The following is a 20837-nucleotide window of genomic DNA, read 5'->3' as shown; positions in this document are numbered from 1 at the left end:
CAAGCTTCACTGACATGTCGTAACAAAAGTGGTACTCATATAACTAAGACAGAGTTAATCCGTAATATTCTCTAGGCAATGTCAGATGATAAGGGTAGTTGTTTGAATTAGAATGACCCCATGTTTGAATGTTTGCACCCCAGTTTGTAGAACTGCTTAGGAAGTATTAGGAGATGTGTCATCGGGGTGAGCTTTTAGGTTCAAAAGCCCAGTCTCTCTGCCTGCTAGCTGTGTAACAGTACATAAAGCTGTTAGCTACTGCTCCAGCACCATGTCTGCCTGCTTCGTACCAAAATCATGGACAACCCCTCTGAAACTGTTACAAAGTCCCCATGAAATGCTTTCTTAAATACGTTGCATTGGTCATGGTGCCTACTCATAGCAATAGAACAGTAACTATATGGGTAAGTTTCAGAATAGTCGTATACAACTTTTCTCTTTTTAATAAGTATCTACACTACCTCTTGAACATGTAGTATACTTTTCTGTTTACAGGTTATGATCTATAAAGAGAATTTGTTAAAATCTAGCCTTCAGTAACTGTGACTTTTTTTGGAAATGGGGCTTTATACAGTAATCAAATTGAGACCATGAGGATGAGCCAAAATTAGGTATCATTGCTGTTTTTAGACAAAAAAATTACACACACACACAAAAGAAAGGGATGATGATGGAGACACAGAGGAAATGGAGGCAAATGGGGAGGAGTTTGGCTATACATGAAAGAACAACCAATGTGGGCTACCAGAAATCACCATGATGAAGATATTGAAAGCATCCATTACCTCTTGTGACAGAACCCCACCCCCCGCCTCATTTGGACAACATGGACTTGTATGTACTGCCAGAATTACACATAAAAAAAAAAAAAAAAAAAAAACCTCAAACCTAAGAATAAATACAAAATACAAAAACAAACAAATGAAAAAGGTGAATACCTCAAACTTTGAACACACAAAGCTGATTCTACTTAAACTAGTAAAGGCTCTTAACAAGGGGCTCACACAAGCAGAACAGGTAGGTGGATGCAAACCAGGTTCTCTACATATCTGTTTATGACTGTGCCAGACATGACTAATTAAACACAAAGTTTTAGCAAATAGAACTAACCTATCCCACGATTTCCTATGCATATTTTCAAATTAGAAATACAGTGCACTTCAGATAAATTATGTTTTTAAAATAGACTATTTGGGGAGAAGTTTTGGGGCTCAAATTAGTATCAGATGGAAATGGAACAATGGCTTGTATTTTTTTCTAAATAAAAAAACAAACAAAAATCCTGGCATACTTCAGCAATTATCTACACAATTTATGTCACCTATTTTGTGATCATTGTGTGTCTCCTGGCTCATTTCCATCCTCTCCACCTATTCCTCACAATTCTTGGCAATTTAACCCTCATATGACTTGTTTTTTTCTTATCTTCTTATTCCTCTTATCTCAAACATTGTCTGTATGATCTTTTTTGTTTTAAATCTGGGAGAATAAGGTAGACTGAACTGTGACCATAAAAAAAAAAAAAAAGTGGGATTTAATGAAATATTGATTCCTGTTCCCATAAATGTATCCAACAATCTAATGTTTCCTAGGAAGTCCATCTCCATGTAGTGGGTCAGCATTCCAGGCCAGAGTCTTGTTGGGAGGTCTTCAGTTCCAGTTTGCTGCATTACATTATGTCCGTCCAGATGTGTTAACAGGCTTCCGAACAGCTGTCAATCTTAATTGGATTTCATTCAATCTGTACTCCTTAGCTCTTGAAGATATCATTATACAATCTCACTTCTCAAGCCACCACATTATCACAGGACTTCTGATTTTCACTGGATAGGGTGTTCCATGCTAAAAGAGTATTTTTCTTTGTTCCTTGTAAAATACAAATGTGTGTGATACAACAATGTTAAAAAGCTGATGATGTCAGCCCTACCTTTAGTTATTGCCATACTTCTTTTGTGTTCTTAGCCACTGTAGTCTTATAAGATGCATACAAAGAAGCACTAAAGCTACAGAATTCCAGTCTGATCTATGGTCCCCAGACACATGGACGCAATAGTATAAGTTAAGTGTGCCATTTGAATGGGGGCACTATAAACCCAATACAACTACCATTAAGCTCCATTTCCTGACCAACATCCAGCCCCATGAATTCTTCATCTCAGCATAGAACTGGACCCTACTAGTTCAGAATAAAGACACCTTGGAGTTCCTCTGACATAGTTCAAAGATTTCATGTCCAATCAGTGGGGGTAGAGAAGACCCTCAAACTAGCCATAATTGCAGGGTTTAACCCCTTTCTGCCAGTAATATCTGGCCCAGACATTAGTTATCCTTCTGCCATGTTAAACACATTCATAAATTCTAAATGACTATATTTGAAACATATTATCTATAATCTGTAAGGAAAAGACAAAATTATCCTGGTAAATACAAGTCAGATTATATATTCAAAGCTTTTCATTGATATTTCTCACAGAGTGACTTAAATCCAGTGTCCTATAAGCGTTGTCATCAAGGTCCATCTATTACCTCTGTCTATATTTTCTTTCTTTTTTTTTTTCACATATGGTGAATTTCACATATGGTGATTCTGCTTTACAGAATCTAGTCAGACAGATCCCATGTAATTCACATGGCTCAGTCCTCACTCTGTGGCTATTTTTGTTTTTCATAGTGTAGAATTACCTTTCCTCTAATTATTAGTGTACTTTCATAGCAACACCACCCCATGGAAACTCCCCTTTCCCCTGGAATACTGTTCCTTCCCTGATGCATCTTCACTCAGTACCTTTGTTGCTATAATCACTTCACTATCTATGCCAGGGTAAATGGGGTGATCTGAAGAAGGTGACAACTTTGGCATGCTTGATTGACAGTTAGAAAGTTATGGTTAATGAGCTCCTGGTATAAGGAGATGAAATAGAAGGAAACAGGGACAGAGAATAAGGCAATTAAGTGGGGGAAACATATTTTGTAATATTCTTTTGGTCAAGATTTGTCTACTTGAATTAATTTTTAAAGCTATAAATTATACACAAAAGTTGGAAAAGAGTCTAAAAACTGTCTTGTGTTAATACTTAAGAGTTTAACAAGTTCAACTTCATTTCTCAGTATTTATTTTGGAGAAGGCTTTACAATACTATAAAAAGAAAAAGAGTTTAGGAAAGAATAAATATTTTCTTATATGACTTGAATAATACTTCTAAAACTATATTTTCACCCGTATAATTTTTACAAATCACTAATTGGAAAAGTATTTGCTGTTATTTATCATTCTGTATGTTACTGTCAGCGAGCATATTCCAGACTCTGTACTAATGGGCAAGTTTGGTATGAATGAGCAGAGGTAACTTTCATTCATGGACAGCAGCCTAGCCAACAGTTTTTTGGTAAGACCTCTCAATCCCAAGCTCCTGGCTTTTGTTAATAGATTCTCCCCAGCAGGATGTGGCTGGCCAAGAGTAGCAGGACAGTTGTACAGTGGGTGGATTTAAGTTTTGGATTTATAGCTTCATCTCCTTTGTCACTGACTAGTTTGGCAGCACTGATTTCTTTTGTTCAGGGTGATCTATTAATGTAGTGTAAAAGGTCAAACTTCACCCAAGTTAGTGTTTTCCACCTTATAGACAAAAGTATTTTAAAGTGTGACAGTAAATTCCCTCACAAATCACACACCAGAGGAGAACCACATTTCAGGTTCTGCCTTATCAGACCTTACAGATTTCATATTTTCCAAACTATGGGAGCAGTTAAGGTAACCTACCTGTAGTCAAGCCAGTTTCTCTGAGCCAGCCTTTATTGTAGAGAGTATCCCAGAAGCCTTTTGTTTTCTCTCTCTCTCTCTCTGTTTGTGTGTGTGTGTGTGTGTGTGTGTGTGTATGTGTGCGCGCGCGCGCGTGCGCGTGTGTGTCCTCTCTGAGAAAGTGTCTCACTCTGTATCTGTATCCCAAGCTGACCTGGTACTTACTACACAGCTCAGGGAAAACTTACACTAATAACAAGTCTCCTGTCTCAGCCTTCCACGGATAAAGATTGTGGGCATATGACATCACATCTATTATTTTCAAACAGAGAAGTCAACACAAATGATGAGTGCAGAGATTAATATGAGAAGAGGAAGAAAATACACCTCACAAAATAAGATACAATGAGAGCTTTAGGAAAGGCATTGTATTACTCTTAGCCAGCGTACTAAATTATATAAATGACAAGTATTCAGCTTTACAATAGTACCCTCCTTCACTGGAGTCAGTTTACACGGTAAGCTGGAGTCAGAATTTTGTATCTAAATTCTGGCATCATTACTCACCTAGTCATTTTGAAAAGATTACTCAATACCTGAGTGCCATTTCAGCTAGCTTCAATATAAACTACCTTATGTTTTGACTTTTAGTAGGTAAAAATGAATGTAATGTGATTGTATAATGTTTCATAGAAATAGGTATCTGAGAAAGCTACTGTACACATTAGTGACACTAAAGAGTGTCACTATAGCTTGTGTCAAGATCAAAACAGCACACAGCAGAGGTCACGCTAGTTTATGGATAGGTGCCTTGGTATAAGGAGGAACAGCAAGTCACCACAACCTTAACCACTACTCCCAACCCTCTCCCCGGTCTCCCAGCATCTGGGTCAGCATTTACAAGTCCCTTTTACCAAAGGACTACTCACTTGCATTATTTGTAAGAATGTTACTATTGCTGTTAATTTACCCAAAAGGATAATTTCAAATAAAACACAAGGAAAAAAGTACAGTTATTGGTTGCACAACTGGAAGTCTCACTTGAGTTACTCATGACAGGACACTACGATGATGCCCAGCAGCTCAGCCAGTAAGCAGTGAGTACGAAGCTGGGAAGATGAAGAAACCCAGCACAGTGATTCCTTTGCAAACACACTTAGAAAACTCAGACTCTGGGGTCTTCCTATCAAAACTTAAGAATCACAGCCAGGACACAAATGTGTTCCGTAAGAGTTTGGGGGAAATTATACTTCTGCAATTATTCCTTTCACTTCTCAGAATAGGCTAACAAAAAATAGACTCAAAACATATTCTATCCAGTATTTCTGATGTTTACATGCCCTTCACATTCTGACTCTATGTATGTGCAGCATCTCACACATTCTCCCAAGAATAAGTTAGGAAAGGTGTAATTTCTTTCAGCCATGTCCCAGAAAGAATTTTTGGTATTTCAAACTAATCTTGAACTAGTCATATTATAATTCTGCTAAAATTATTTACATGTCATTTATATATCTACACACTCACACACACGCACACATGCACACACATGAATATATATAATATATATATACATAAAGAATGAGATATACATTTTTTTATATTTACATTTTTTATTTACTAATTATTTTTTAATATATTCATTACTTTTTCTTATTTTACATATAGAGAATTCTCAATAGGAGAATCCAAAATGGCTGAAAGACACTTAAGAAAGTGCTCAACATCCAAAATGCAAATCCAAATAACTCTGAGATACCATCTTACTCCTGTCAGAATGGCTAAAATTAGAAACACCAATGACAGCTTATGCTGGACAGGATGTGAAAGGAGAACTGGGATTGGTATGTAAGATATACAACTATTTTTCAGAACCTTAACCAGTCAAGGAAGCTGATTATGCCAAAGCCAAGAACAACAAATTTCCAGAACATGAGCTATGTTAAAGATAGGATTGAGGAGCTGGGGAGATGACTCAGTGGTTAAGAGCTCTTGGTGCTTTTATAAAGGACCAGAGTTTCCTTTCCAGCACCCAAGTCAGGTAGTTCACTAATGTCACACATTCTTCCAGCCTCTGCAGATAACTGCAGCTCATGTGCACAGACCCACAGAAAGACAGATGCGCACACACACACACACACACACACACACACACTTCAAAAATTTTTTAAAAGATGGAATTCAATGTTTAAGCTTTTTTATTTAAAATCATCCTTCATTAAACCATCCTAAATTAGATTAAGTCTTGAGACAATAGGCCATCAACTGCTCTGAAGGCGTGAATGGGTCCCAGGTGCCCTTGCTTGTTAACTGAAAAAGACTGCCTTTGATATTTATATGCCACAGTTCATATATATCATTAAATTATCTACACCCAAATCATAGAACTTTCGGGTTCTGAGCAGCAGAACCACTGAGTATCAAGGACAAACGTTCCTGGAGGAGTCTAACATCCAGGGAGAGCAGCTGGGGAATGCAGATGTGGGGAGATGACCTCCATCTGGAGGCTCAGCAGGGCCTCTCCCCAACAGAGCCCCATCTACAAGCTTGTCTGCTTGCATTTCCCACTAATTTCTCCTAGCAAACTGGAACACCAAGGTCAAGAAAAGACATACAGTATCACCAGCCCCATCAAAGTCCTATGTCGGCAACCAAGACAGGTGGGTTTCTAGAAAAGGAAGAAAGGCAGCTTGAGAGCAACAGCCTAAGGTTGCCCTGGGCTACAGCAACATCTTATTTTAGAGACTCTATGCTAGTTCCTACTGTTAGCTTTTATTATTCTATCATAGTTTCTCTTTGGCAATACTAACCAGTGTCTAAAGAAGAGTAAGAAACTATCAAGACCCTGCCTAGATAAATTCTGTCAAATAAGACAAGGCCATTGTGGGGTTTCAATTTGCCATATTGTATTAATATCACTGTCTTTTCATTAGAAATACAGAAGGTACGAAATTGTTACCTCTTTTCTTAGATGTATCCATATCTCACTATTCATCGCTCCTCCAAAGGTACTATGATTCAATCAATTACCACCTTTTGCCTCATCTTACATGTATTCACATAGCAGCTAAATAAATACACTTAGCTATCTTGCTCAATATGCTTGCTAGCTTCTTAACTCAGAATACAACATAAAGTGTCAACCACAGTCCACAAAGTCCCAATATGGCCTGGCTCTGAGCTTTTTGGGCATTATCTCACACTCACTTCCTTATTCTTCTCTCACTCTGGGCCTACTAGCCATTCCCCAAAGACATAAAGCACTCTACTCATATTTCCTCCACCTTTCTGGAAGCTATTTTGGCACCAATGACTTGAGTTTCCATCACATTTTTCCCTGGTCTATTTTAAAATATTACTGTACCTGTGCTTTGCACCTACCTAATTCAAGTCTTAAGAGTTGGCTGGCTACATGTGCACATGCACATGGACATGTGCACACGTGCACACACACACACACACACACACACACACACACACACGCAAAGGAACAGGTGCAGTAAAGACATCTCTTACTAAAAAATCTCCCTGCATTTGCACTTCTAAGATATTTTATGGCAACTCAATTACTTTTGAGCTATTCAGAAATAACACTGAAAAAAAAAACCCAACATATTGAATTACTAATAACAGACATTACACTTGGGATGTTTATAGGTAAATAAAATCTTCCAGATCAATTAGTTCAGGGTCAAAAGCAAAGAAAACTCTGTAAGTATCACCTGATACACTTCTCTGTTTAGGGGGAGGGAAGGAGGAAAAAGAGAGATGTCAGAAGGGCCAAATCACAGCATCGTCACAAAGCAAACACTAAGGGGCTGGGGAGACAGATGGATCAGTAGTATTTGCTGCCTTATAGAATACCCAGGTTTGGTTAGTTTTCAGCATCCATTTGGGGGTTTGTAAGTATCTCTAACTCCAGTTCCCAGAGACTCAATGATCTCTTCTGGATTTCTCATGTGCCAGGAGCACACAAAGGAGCATATACATATATGCAAGCAACATTCATACACATTAAATAAAAATAAATAAATCTTTAAGAACAATAAAAAAGCAGCTATTAAAAGTATTTTCAAGACCCTTGTGGTTTTGAAAATTAAAAAGTAGGCAAAGAGAAATCATTGCACTGTTAAAAAAAAATGTGGCATTGAGGATCAAGAAACAGAGATGGCTCAGCAGTTAAAAGTATCAGTTCTCCTTCCAGAGGACTCAGACTCAGTTCCCAACACCTACATGGCTAACAGTCCTCTGTAACTACAATTCTATAGGATTTAACACCCTCATCTAGTTTCCTTGGGTATAGCACACACATGTACATAGGCACATATACAAGCAAAAATATCCATGAACGTTAAACAAAACTTTAAAAAAAAACAAGAAACTTTTCACTGAAGTATGAAATGTCTAAGAGGACAATCGATAAGACTATTTAGTCATGTAATTCACGATCATTTTCTCATGGTCCTCTCAGGCTGTATGAATGTCACAGAAGTAGGAGATACTGCCAAGTAAGTGACTGAAAAGTAAAGGAGAGCAGATACTACATGGACGTATACAAGTGACTCACCCCAAAGACACAGCAATTGAGTTTTCTCAGAAGTAGAATGTTAACTATTTCCCTCCTTTATCAACTTTAACAAAGCATAAACCTACCAATCAAAACATAAATTAGGTCAGGGGTCAGCAGTAGCAGCAGCAGCATTCACTGGTACTCTAAAATTCCTGTTGTGAAAGGGAGATCATCAACTTAAGGCATCTTCCCAAGTATGATATAACTGATTTGATATGGTATTCAGTACCTGAGAACACGGTGCCATTTGGTGACTTATTGGGATATTTAAGGATACGAGCAGTTCAATAATAATTTCTTCAAAGTACATACAGCTTTGTAGTTTAGCAAACAGGCTACTTGAAGGAACAGTAGACTATGAGGCAGTATAGTTTCACATCCTTTTTAGGAGGACAAAATTTAATGCATACAGAATCCACTTGAATCCAATGTGATTCTAAAAATGGACATGAATAATCCTTGAAGTAGCTTCTCATATTGAAAGAAATATTAACACCAACAGTAAATGGGATTTTCTGAAAATATTTGCTTAGAGATATCACAATGTTTGGATGTGATAGAACTCTTCTAGGGGTAGCATACAATGTACAAACCTGCCTATTCCCTTTCCTAGGCAGTCCAGCACAACTGTCCTCAGACTCCCTCCATTCAGGGCCTCCCCATTCCTCATGGTATCCAGTAACCACTATTTAAGCACAGAGAAGAATGAAGGAGGATATCTTGAGACAGACTTTGCAGTGGTTTATGTCCTTACTGCTCAATCCCTCTTGATTCTAATCTAGGCATGAGCAGAATAAGGACTATGGCTCCGCCGTAAGAATTTGGTTAAACCAGGAGTTTGGAACTATCTCTTCCCAAATAACAATTTCTATTTCCCTATGAGCTTATTCCCTATGAGCAAAAGCTTTCATACTTATCTAATCTGTTTGCTCTCATACCACCAGCCTTTGTATTTACATAAGCAGAAAGGTCACTTTGCCGAAACATTCTCAAACAGAATTTTGCTATCAGCTTATTAATCTTTTGGGAACCATCCTTCTGTTTCTTCTACACATCTTGTGCTTCAGACCACGTTACCACGTTCCTGTCACTGTGAAATACCCAACTCATCCAAGTACACCAGTACTCTACAAGATGCTGGCTGGATCTCAGTCCTTTTCAAAATATACGTATCTCCATCTGGGTGCTGTGGCCTACAATCCCATCAAATGGCAGTGGAAGCACATGGCTTATGAATTTGACACAGATCTGAACTACAAAACATGGCTGTCTCAAGAAACCCAAGACAAAAACAAATTTACAGTCAGGTCAATGGTAATTGTAAAAGCTACTTAGTGAGATGACACTGCTAAGTTGATGCTGTTAAATGGCAGACCACCCTTGGTCCCTATTACCAGACATATTTAACATGTTTTCAAGGCATAAACTAGGAACCAGGAATGACAAATCCCTTGTACACCCAATTTGGCTTCAAAGAATACCTTCATTTATTCTACTGAAAGGAATCTTAAGAACCAAAGGTTTCAGCAGGGCGTTGGTGGCACAAGCCGTTAATCCCAGCATTCAGGAGGCAGAGGCAGGTGAACCTCTGTGAGTTCAAGGCCAGCCTGGTCTCCAAAGTGAGTTCTAGGACAAGCTCTAAAAGCAATACAGAGAAACCATGTCTCAAAAAACCAAAAAAGGGAAAAAAAAAAAGAGCCAAAGGTTTCAATGTAGTATATTTTGATCATTAAAAAGACAAAAAAGTAAAAGTAAATAATGTTTGCTAACTATGACCTGTACAAAGACACTTGAATACACTTGCTCTTAAAAATGAATGTTCCAGCAATTACTAGAATTCTCTTTTAAGTATCTGATTGTCATTTACTCGGTCTATAAACAGCAACAGTAACACTTAAGTATTCAATATCTGGAAGCCAAAAGTTGGGTAATAACCATGAACTATTGTCTTTGCTCAAAAAATTATATTTCAGAAGATATTTACATTTTAAAGACAATAAACAAATTATTGTTAAAGAGACAGATAAGAGCTTAATTAAAGTTGTAATATCTATTTGTTTTGTCTCTGGTTTCAAACTTCTGAGGATATCCTTTGCCACACTGTCAAACAATTGTTCTCAGTCAATTGATGTTCTTTTCTGTCTTGTGTCCAACTATTATATCCTCTCCAGCCACACTTCTTACTGTACATCAAAATATTTATACCATCTCTCTTGTATCTGGAATCCAAATGTTTGTTGTGCTTAAAATAGTCTTTAATGCTTCCTTGATAAAACATTATTTCTACCAAGATTTATTTCGTATCTCGCCATTTCTAAGACATTTTCTTGATCTACTCAACTTCCAGGGAATATGCAGATATTTCCAGGAAGTATCTATTTTACATTGATCATAGTATATTTAAAAAATCAAAATCACTTCCTATGGAAAATATCTGCTAATCAATACTGGCTGGATGGTCAATATAGTAGGAAAGTGATGGATTTTCACTTGTGTCCTTAGGAAAAAGACTGGACTGACTACAATGTCCCTATCACTACAGGGATGGGAGCTGAGACTGACCATAAGAGACAAACCCCTGTATACAGAACAATTTCCACTATGGGATGAAACTGGAAAAAAACAAAACAAAACAAGGAAACACACACACACACACACACACACATTACAACATAATAGTGTAGCAACCTTTAATCTAAACTATAAGACTTTACCATAGACAGATAGACAGTCAAAGATCATTCTACTCAAGGTTACTTGAATTGTTTCCCATAATTACAACACAAGGTTACTTGAATTGTTTCCCATGATTACAACACAAGTTACCTCACCTCTTCCCTGCCTTAGTTCATTAACTGTATAGTCTCTCAAGTACCATTCCGTTATGCAATGTTCACAGAGCCACTAGTTACCTTCAAAGTTGATTTTCATGGAGATACACACAGTATAACATAGGTTAAATAATTGAGCCAGTCTTGCCAGTGTTTCCAGATACATACAGGCTGTCCATTACTAATCACGAAGAAAGCCAGTGTTCAGAATGCTGAGAGAGATCTAGGTTTGGTTTCTTTTTCCTTTTTTTATTTTTTATTTTTTTCCAGACAGGGCTTCCCTGTGTAGTTTTGCAGCCTATCCTGGAACTAGCTCTTGTAGACCAGACTGGTCTTGAACTCATGCCTCTGCCCCCCAAGTGCTAGGATTAAAGGTGTGAGCCATCACTGCCCAGCAAGGTTTGGTTTCTTAATATGCAAAAAAAGTGAATCCAAGAAAGACTTCAGCCAATCCAATAGGAAATCTGTTAATACAGAATGCATTAAGAGGTCAAAGAAGCTACAAATGAAGGGACTGAGGACATCATGAAACATTATAGAAAGCTCTGGGGGATTTCCCATAAGAAAGAAGACACTTTATCCACACTTGCTTCCTGTGAAGATAGTTGTATCTGAAGAAAATGCATCCTATTTAATGCTTTTGCTTATACTATCCATTAGCCAATATAGGAAACATCATATATACTTCAACTGAATAAAACACATATTCTTATAAAGCTCTAATAGTGTTAAATTGAGAAAAACTTCCAAGAAGCAAATAATCTTGAAATACACCATAGCACTGAATGGGAACATAACTCTTGACACAAAATTAAAAATTGAACCAAGCAGCCATTTAGCTTCTTTGTAAAAAAATGAATAGGAAACCCAGTTAAAAAAAAAAAAAAAAAAAAAAAAAGCACAGTAAACAGTTGATAGTAATCAAGGCTGCTAAGTTAGACAAGATTCCAGTAGTTTCCAGCTATCTTTGATAGAAACAAGTCTTTTAAAAATAAAGCAGAATAAATTTAGAAGGAAGATGCTTGACAGTTCAGACACACTACATATTACACACCCAGACATAATTTTATATTTGCATAAAAATTCTTCTATATTAAACTAGACACCTAGAGAAAGCAAACTGCACTAGCTTCGTAACTAAATTTACAAAGTCAAATTAAATACACATGTTAAACCTATTTGTATTTTCTGGAAAAGTAATTTGAAACCAATATTTACCTTAAATCACATTCTACTTTTGGGAATATCAATTTCCAAAGACACATTTGATTTAAATAATTTAATTAGATGCAAACAAGTTATGCTTCAGACATATGAAACCTCTGTTTAACTTTCCTCAAAAGATACATAGTCTACAGTTATTGTTATACATTAGATATGAAATAGACTACAAAAGGGCTCATATTCTAAGACCTAGGACCTGATTAGTGGTGGAGAGGTGATTGGATCAGAGTGCTTTACTTTAAAACCAAAGGATCAATCCAATTGCATGGATTGGAATGTGGGTCCTGACTGGGGTGTCTTAAAGGATATAGTTCTATTTTTACTTACCAGCATGCACACATAGGCTTACATACACCCTTCTCTTCCAGGTGCTATGAGGCGAAGCACTCTTTTCCCTTATACCCTTTTACAATGATACACACAGGGCATCAGTTTATGTTTCTTCCTACTCATTTCTTCTCATGTTGTACATGGCACATTGAAATAGGCAATGCAGCTATTGCTATGATTAGAGGTTTCCGAATTAGAGACAGCACCTTTCTAATAATCATGGAGTTACTACAGCAAGAACTAAGATATAATACTATGCTTCATTAAACAGACTTTTAAATTACCCATTTAATATTACAGTATCTAATCAAGTTAATCCGGGTTCACATATATTGAGACCAGGCTCTGTCTCAAGATACTATTTTCTCTCCAAATACAAACAGAATATAAACTAGGGCTGAGAACACAAAAAGACAAAACTTTTAGTATAAAAATTTCTTGGACTAGTTAAATTGTGTCATATTTTGATAGATGTAGAAAATATGGCACCAATCTTATATATTATAGTCCAAGAAGAGGTCTTTTAGCAAGATGTGTTGGCTATAATGCCAGCCATGAGAAGGCTGATGCAAGAGGGTATAAACTCAAGGGCATTTGGACTACAAAGTGAGAGCTGACGTATCGGTAAGAAAAAAAGATCTCTTTTAGAAAGTTGTTAATAATTCAACCATAGGAGGATGATTTATGTTTTTCAAACGAAATTTGGAAAAGGCCTCAAAAAAGAGAGAGAGAGAGAGAGAGAGAGATGCTGATTCTAGTGCAGTGTATCAATTGTTTCAATGAAGCATGTTTGTTAGTTAATAGACTATGAATCTGAACAGTAAGCTTTTCAGAGCTCAACAATCTATGTGTCAAATGGGTCACTCAAAGACTGGGCTAGGAATAAAGATCAAATCAATGTACTTGATTTCATACTTCACTAGTATTTCAAAACTAATATTAAAAAAGACACAAAGAAGCTCAAATAATGAGACATTTTAATGCAAGTTATATAGAATCTGTAAGATAGGGATGGAATACATTCATCTCAGAAAGGCCATAAGATGAAAGAGGACCAACAGGGTCTGAGCAAGATTGTCCATTTTTAGAATTAGCAGCAGTTTCAACATTATGACTGGTACTTTAGTGTACTTTAGGGTTTCTAAGTTTGGAAGAAGAAATTTATAAAATAATAATGCCTCAATAAAATATACAACCCTACATAGGGAGGAAAAGAATTTGTTTTTCATCTACCAAATGTCTAAATTATACAAGTGTTAAAAGTATATGCCACAAGAAAGGAAGTAACAAAAACATAATTGAGTTAAAAAGGATTTTTTTAAAAGGCAATAAAAAGGTCAAGGTTTGAAGTGTCCTGTCATTTCCCTTGTTTTGTGGAGCTATGGATTAGACATAGAGCCCTGTATACACTAATCAAGTATTCTGCCATTATCTGTACCCTCCACCTAAAGCTAGAGTTTGTAAAGAAAAATAATAGAAATAAAGACCCCTTGGGAAATACTAATGAGAACAGGAAAAACCATCCAGACAACAAGAACGTAAACTAGAGTAGCATGCAGATGTAAAGAAGGGGAGAAATACGTCCTTCAGAATTTTTACAAGTTACACTGGAAGTACCCATGAGCCACTGGCAGAATCCTTTCAACTGTATGGGAGGCACAAAGTGTTACCAAAGACAAAGGAAAGGAAATGGAGGGACGAGGAGCTCACAGAAAGATTACTCAAACATAAACAAGTAGGAACATGTAGTATTGGCAGTGTACCCAAAGTATAAACTAGTAACCTAGTCAACAGTGATGACAAGATTTTTGTGTGTGTCATTCTAAGACTGAAAAATAATACAGTATACTGGGCTCTAATATAACAACTTAAAATGAAATTTAAAAGTTAAAAAAACAGATGATTGATTAAAGCAACATACAATTACAATGACATTAAAAAACTAAACCCTCCTTTAGAATAACACAACAGAGTACATTTTAAAGAGACAAGACTGAGAATATTCTAGAACTGTTGAAAGGTTCAATTAATTACACGAAAAGATGAATCCCAAATTACTCACAACATAATAAAATGACAAAGTAGAAAACACAGGATTCTGTGAGCAACCAATAGGAGTAAGAAGCTATGAATGAGTTCTGGCTGTCTACTGTGTATAACAGAGTAACCAGGTGATTTATGCACTCAAGAACTGCTAAGGCAATGGATCTTGGGTAGTCTCAACGCAGAAAAGTGTGTCAAGTAATAAATATTATTAGGCTTGATTTCATCATTTCACAACACACACACACACACACACACACACACATATATATATATATATATATATATATATATATATATGTCAAAACATGTTTTATACCTTTATAGTCTAGGTTGTTTTTCTATTTTACCTTGACAAATTTTTATATATACATATACACACATATGTTTACATAATATAGCATAGAAAGAGCTTTGAAATGAATGTGCAGCTGAATTCTCATATGAAACAATGAGAGTCAGAAAAGTATGAGGGAATACTTTAAGAATGAACAACATGATCCAAGCCATATAGTCTTTTGTACTCTGTGGTGCTTTGAATGAGCATGGACCCTATAGGCTCTATTATTGGGATGTTTGGTCCCTAGTTAGTAGAACTGTTTGCAGAAGGATTAGGTGAAGCCTTTTGGAGATGTATCACTGGGAGTGTGGGCTGTAACGTTTCAAAAGCCCAGGCCGGTGGGCCCAATCTTATACACACAACAGAAGAACTTACAGTCACATTCTTCCTCCCCTCCCACTTCCTGGCCCTTCAGAAGTAGAGGATGTCCATTCAACTTTGTGGTTAAAGGACACCAAATTCTGATTTGGGTTCTACCTGATGGAGGATCTTTGTGCATATCACTATCACTCAAAAAGCCATCACTTGAGGGTTTGGGCCTTTGGCCTGGTGATGTACAATCTGGGCAAGGAGTCAGATCAAGTCCCCAGCTTCCCTTCCCACCTGCCAAGTCAACTCTAATTCATTTTAAAAGACACAGCACTGTCTCTCCACGGTTTCCCTGCTCTGCTTTGCTCCTTGGTCAGCTGATGGAGCTTACCTTAGAGAGATTCAGGTAGAAGGGCATTTCCCATGTCCTCAGCCTTGGCCTCAGAGACCAGTGGCTTCTTCTGCAGGGTACACAATAGCTGGAGGTAGGTTTTGTTCCTGAAAGAACAGAGTTCATGTGCAGTGAGGATAAACATCATGTAGACTGCCTGAGTCTTCAACCCAGGGTCCCAGCCTCACCTCCGCAGCTTATCTTGTTCCTGTTCTGCTTGCTGCTTCAAGTTTTCAAGTTCCTGATTCGATTGGTCAAGCTTCTGCTGGGTTCTCGCCTTAAGTTCCTTTACCTTTGCAGTTATCTCTGCCAGACACTGGAGATTTTTCTGAGGGGGGTGAGAATACAGACATGGCTTATGGAATGCTGCTATCCTGGAGCCAGGTCCCTGCTCAAACAGAGCTCAGGGCTCAGACTCACTGACAGGAAGAGGATCCATAGCACTTCGAGGCAGAGAAGAGCCTAGAGCAAAGAGCCTACCTGGTGCAGCTCCCACTTCTTCTGGGATGCTTCCTGTTTCTTCACAACTTCTTGCTTCTGAGGGGAGAAAACGATCACTTCCTAGGTTTGATTTTGGAGACAGCACCTAAGTCCTACCCAACTGACCCCTTCCCTCCCCCTGTCCTTCTTTTTCTTAAGTCTTCTAGGTGTACCTTAGCCTGGAGATGCTCGTAAGCCTCCTGGAGCTCTGTGTACTTCCTTTGAGCCTCTTCTACCTGGGGTATGACCTGGGTCAGACCACATTTTATGGCTTCCACATGACGCTGGTAGGTGGCCTTCAGTTCCTTCCATTGCTCTTTAACTTCACTTGCCTTCTGTCCTAAGATGGGCCACAAAGAAGGTGAGCACAAGTGAGGGAGTGAGGTTGGCTTGCAGCTAGCCTTCTATAACACTGGGCCACAGTCTTCCCACTAGCCAGACGCAGACCTAACTCAAATTTTCTCTCTTCAACCATTCAGACCAAACCGTACCATAAACCCAAGCCTACTCACGACTTGTGTCTTCAGAAACCAAAGTGTCTGGGCTCTGGGCAGTATCTTCCTGAGCCAGAAAATTCTGTAGGAAGTTCACTACCTGAAGCTGACTACAAAGCAGTTTGTCTTTCTTCCGAGAATTCTGTTCAGAGTGGAGACAGAAGCAGGGACTGTCCTTACCTCTGGGCACTGTATGCTAAGATTGTCTTCCATTTTGTTCTTCACCAGAGTTGCCTGCTGTCTCAAAAGGCAATCCTAGGACCAGCCTCTACCGTCTGAAAACCTGGGTCCCACCTGGTACATACCTTCACAAATTCCTCAAGGACCCGGGCCTGCAGCTCTGCTTCTTCCTGCAAGCCTACAGGTTCTAGAATGCCTGCTACTTCAGCCAGGACCCTGTGGGAAACAAATGAGACCATGCCATTACAGCACACGGACTCTGAAGGTTACATGCATATACATATATGATGGAGACTGTACCAGACCTGCTTTTGGGCCACCAACTGGCTCCCAAGTTGTGGCACAGAAACATATTAGTTATGAATGTTCCACCTTAGCTTATGCTTGTTTCTGACATTTTTCTCCCACCTTTAACTTAAATTAACCTGTTCTTTCATCCATGTTTTGCATCAGGACTTTTTAACCTTCTTTCTTTCTGTCTTACTCTGTGTCTGCTGCTGTGGGCAGCTGCGTGGATGGTCCTGGGTATCTTTCTCTCTTTCTCCCTCATTTTCTCCTTCTCTTTTGTTCTCTGGATTTCTGCTCCTATTTATTCTCTGCCCACCACCCCCCTCATATCCCTTCTCTGCCTAGCTATTGGTCGTTCAGCTGTTTATTAGACCAATCAGGTATCTCAGACAGGCAAGGTGAAACAGAACACATCTTTACATAAGTTAAACAAAGGCAGCATAAACAAATGCAACACACCCTTACACAGTTAAAATAATATCCACAGCATAAACAAATGTAACATCTTTGCCCAGTTAAAATAGCTCAGAGTCCCAACTTGGCCAAAGTCTCCACAAGGACCCGAAGGGACTCCAGTCTGGGATCAGACTACAATGATATGCCTGGAGAAGTTGCAATGGTCACTGGGCCATGAGGGCAGTCATAAGGAATACTGGGGGATAAAGAACATGCAGAAGTGGCAAAATTTTAAAACAGGGAGTGTCTCAATAGATAAAAGCTACTTGAGTCAGCCTGAAAATAGGCAAGGACATATATACAGAAACAGATAAAAGAGAGAACTCAAATTCACCTTGGGAGTCATCCTAGCAAGGGCTCTCTCAGAACACATGATGGGGCACACTGAGTAAACTTGATGTGTTGTGTGCCCAGCCTTTCCTTACTGGCTGGAACAATCCACTCAGGGACAGAGATATGTATAAAACACACCAACATAAAAAGGTGATAGTAGCCGAGCATTGGTGGCACACACCTTTAATCCCAGTGCTCCAAAGGCAGAGGCAGGTGGATCTCTGTGAGTTCGAAGCCAGCCTGGTCTACAGAGCAAGTTCCAGGACAGGCTCCAGAGCAAAACAAAGAAATCCTGTCTCACAATAAACAAACAAACAAACAAAAACCAAAAGGTAGTGACAGAAATTAACCAAGTCTCCAAGAACGACAAAGGGTTGATTAGGACAAACTAAAGGCACTGACTTTTAGAATACACCACGGTGTACTCATTTGGGTGGACAGTCTCTCAAAGGCAGCACATGACACAAGATGACCTACAACAGCCATCCAGAGGTATCAGAGGTATCACGCCTCAAACTGACAACTAAGTCCCCCTGACGTTGCACTCCTGCCTGGAGCAGAGTGGCACAAAGCCAGAGACAGGTTGTCACTGTCGCTCAGAATCTGCACTCCCAACTGAGGCTAAACCCCTGAATCAAAAGCCACACCGTCTGTCCGAGGCCGCACTCCTAAACTAGGGTGAAACTGCCCTCCTAAACCGGCGGCCCCAGCCGCCCGCCTCCTACACTCACTCTTCGGTCGCCCCAAGCCGGGTCTCAGCATCCGCCATGGCTCTGCAGCGATCGGCGCGTTTGGATTCTTCTGAACTGCGCGCCTCAGCAAGCGATTAGCTGCTGGGTTACTGGGCGGGAGTCTAAGGAACAAAACCTTGTTCTCATTGGCCAAGTGCCGACTCCGATCCCGCCCCCGACTCACGCACGCGCAGATGTGTCTGGATGCTGTGGAGGTTCTGCGCCTGCGCGATAGGAAGTCCTGGTTGCGATAGGAAGTCCAGAATAGGCACAGCGAGCTCTGGTAGCTGCAGCCTGCAGAGAAAAGGCGCCTTCCCTCTCTTCCTCCTTTATTTATTTATTTATTTATTTATTTATTTATTTATTTATTTATTTATTTATTTATTTATTTATTTAAACGTTGTTTTTACTTTTCACGCTTTCCTTTTAAAATTTGTCACTGGAAAAGAAAGGAGGTAGGGCTGAAGAATATTGCTCTCATAAAGAAATCGTAAGAGTTCTAAGACATTATCACAGAGCCCAGCAGAATGAACGAACGGCTTCTCCAGGCTTCTCCCGCGTTGACGAGATACAGCTGAAACAGAGGGGGGTACTGTTCACAGAGTACAGGAGAGAGAGAGAAAAGGCTGCTGCAAGAGGGACTCGGGACCAGCAGGTTTCCGAAATATTCAGCCGAGTCCTGAGCAACATCTAAGGACATTTCTGAAGGGGTAGTTCAAGGTGCTTGGAGATTAAGCAGGATCTGTATCAATTACCATTTCCAGGAATTGGGATTGGCATAGTTTGTTGACTCCCCACTGGAGGTCTCACTTTCTGAGGAGTGGATGGGGGCTGGTGTGGGAAGAAGGTGGGGGTAGCAGGAGGATGGAGAGAGAGGGAACTGGGATTGGTAAGAAAATTAAGATTTTTTTTTTAATGCATTATCTGTGGTGAGGTAATAAATAGACCCCTAAGAAGTGTTGCTCTGGGAGTGGCAATAGTAATTGACCCTAAACTGAGCATGACTGTAGTGCCACCTAGCAGGTTAAAAGAATGAGATTTAACAATCTCTTATTTAAGAGAACTAAATTGCAATATTGACTATGAAGTTGCAAGCCACCAAGCAGTATGTTCATTTCACAATATCCAATCTTCAGTTGGTTATTACCAAGCATGACTGAAAGAAAGTTCATTGCTAGAAAAGCCAGTCACATGAGAATTAAAATGGATGCTATTTAAGACAGCAGACAAGCAGCTAGCTGTAAGTAAATCTATCTTTATAACCCAAAGAATGAGTAGAGTTAACAGAAAGCGAGGGGTGGTACAAAAGAAAGACTTTCACGTTGCTTTTGGGAATGGAAAACGACACATGTTTTTTGTAAACAATGAATCATTTCCTCAAAGTGTTAAACAGAATTATGGAGTAAGCCATAATTTCTCAAGTATAACTCAAAAGAAATTAAATATAAGCACAAAATGCATACAATACACAAAGTCTGTAAGAACCAAATGTAGGAAAAAAGACATCTTGAGATAGGAAGAGAAAAGAACTAAATGCACATATTGTCAACGTAATACAAACTGGCAATAACAAAAAATGGGCTGCTCATATATGGTAAACTAGCAAAGAACTTTGAAAAAATTGAAGGGAAAGAAATCAGGTATCAAAAAACCTTAGCAGATTTTATTATTTCTTTTATATGGCATATCCAAACAAGGCAAATTTATGAAAGTAGATTAATATTTAACCAAGGGATGGGGGAGGGGACAGGGAGTAGGATACAGACAAATTACTGAGGAAAAAATGGAAAGGAATAAAGAGTTTCTTTTGAGTGGGGTTAATATAAAGTTCTAAAAGTAGGTTATGGTGAATATTGAACAGCATACAAAAAGCCATTTTTATGCTATAAACAAATATCTTAAAAAAATTATTAAGAGATGTGAAAGAAAATAAAGACTAGTTAGTTTTATGAAGATGGACATAATACATTGTACTATGTGAAATTAGATGGCCTCAATGACAGGCTGAGCATGAAAATTAAATCAATAAGTTTGAAAACATAGAAGCCATCCACAATGAGCCACAGAGTATAAAAAACAAAACAAAAGACAAAACAAC

The 20837-nt window shown here is 38.6% G+C and overlaps 1 protein-coding gene across 1 annotated transcript; it reads right to left on the bottom strand.

Annotated features, from left to right (window-relative positions):
* Positions 1-1691: 1691 nt before the first annotated feature.
* Positions 1692-18802, bottom strand: Zwint (ZW10 interacting kinetochore protein). The gene is made up of 8 exons (XM_051186551.1): positions 18740-18802; positions 17057-17147; positions 16770-16893; positions 16431-16597; positions 16258-16314; positions 15966-16105; positions 15778-15884; positions 1692-1866 (listed from the first exon to the last, which is right to left on the bottom strand). Exons 1-7 carry the CDS (start codon positions 18775-18777, stop codon positions 15779-15781), a joined length of 723 nt encoding a protein of 240 aa, XP_051042508.1. The 5' UTR covers positions 18778-18802; the 3' UTR covers positions 1692-1866; position 15778.
* Positions 18803-20837: the final 2035 nt, after the last annotated feature.

This window comes from Phodopus roborovskii, unplaced genomic scaffold, assembly GCF_943737965.1.
Source record: "Phodopus roborovskii unplaced genomic scaffold, PHOROB, whole genome shotgun sequence".
NCBI lineage: Eukaryota > Metazoa > Chordata > Mammalia > Rodentia > Cricetidae > Phodopus > Phodopus roborovskii.
This window is presented reverse-complemented; position numbering and strand designations above follow the sequence as displayed.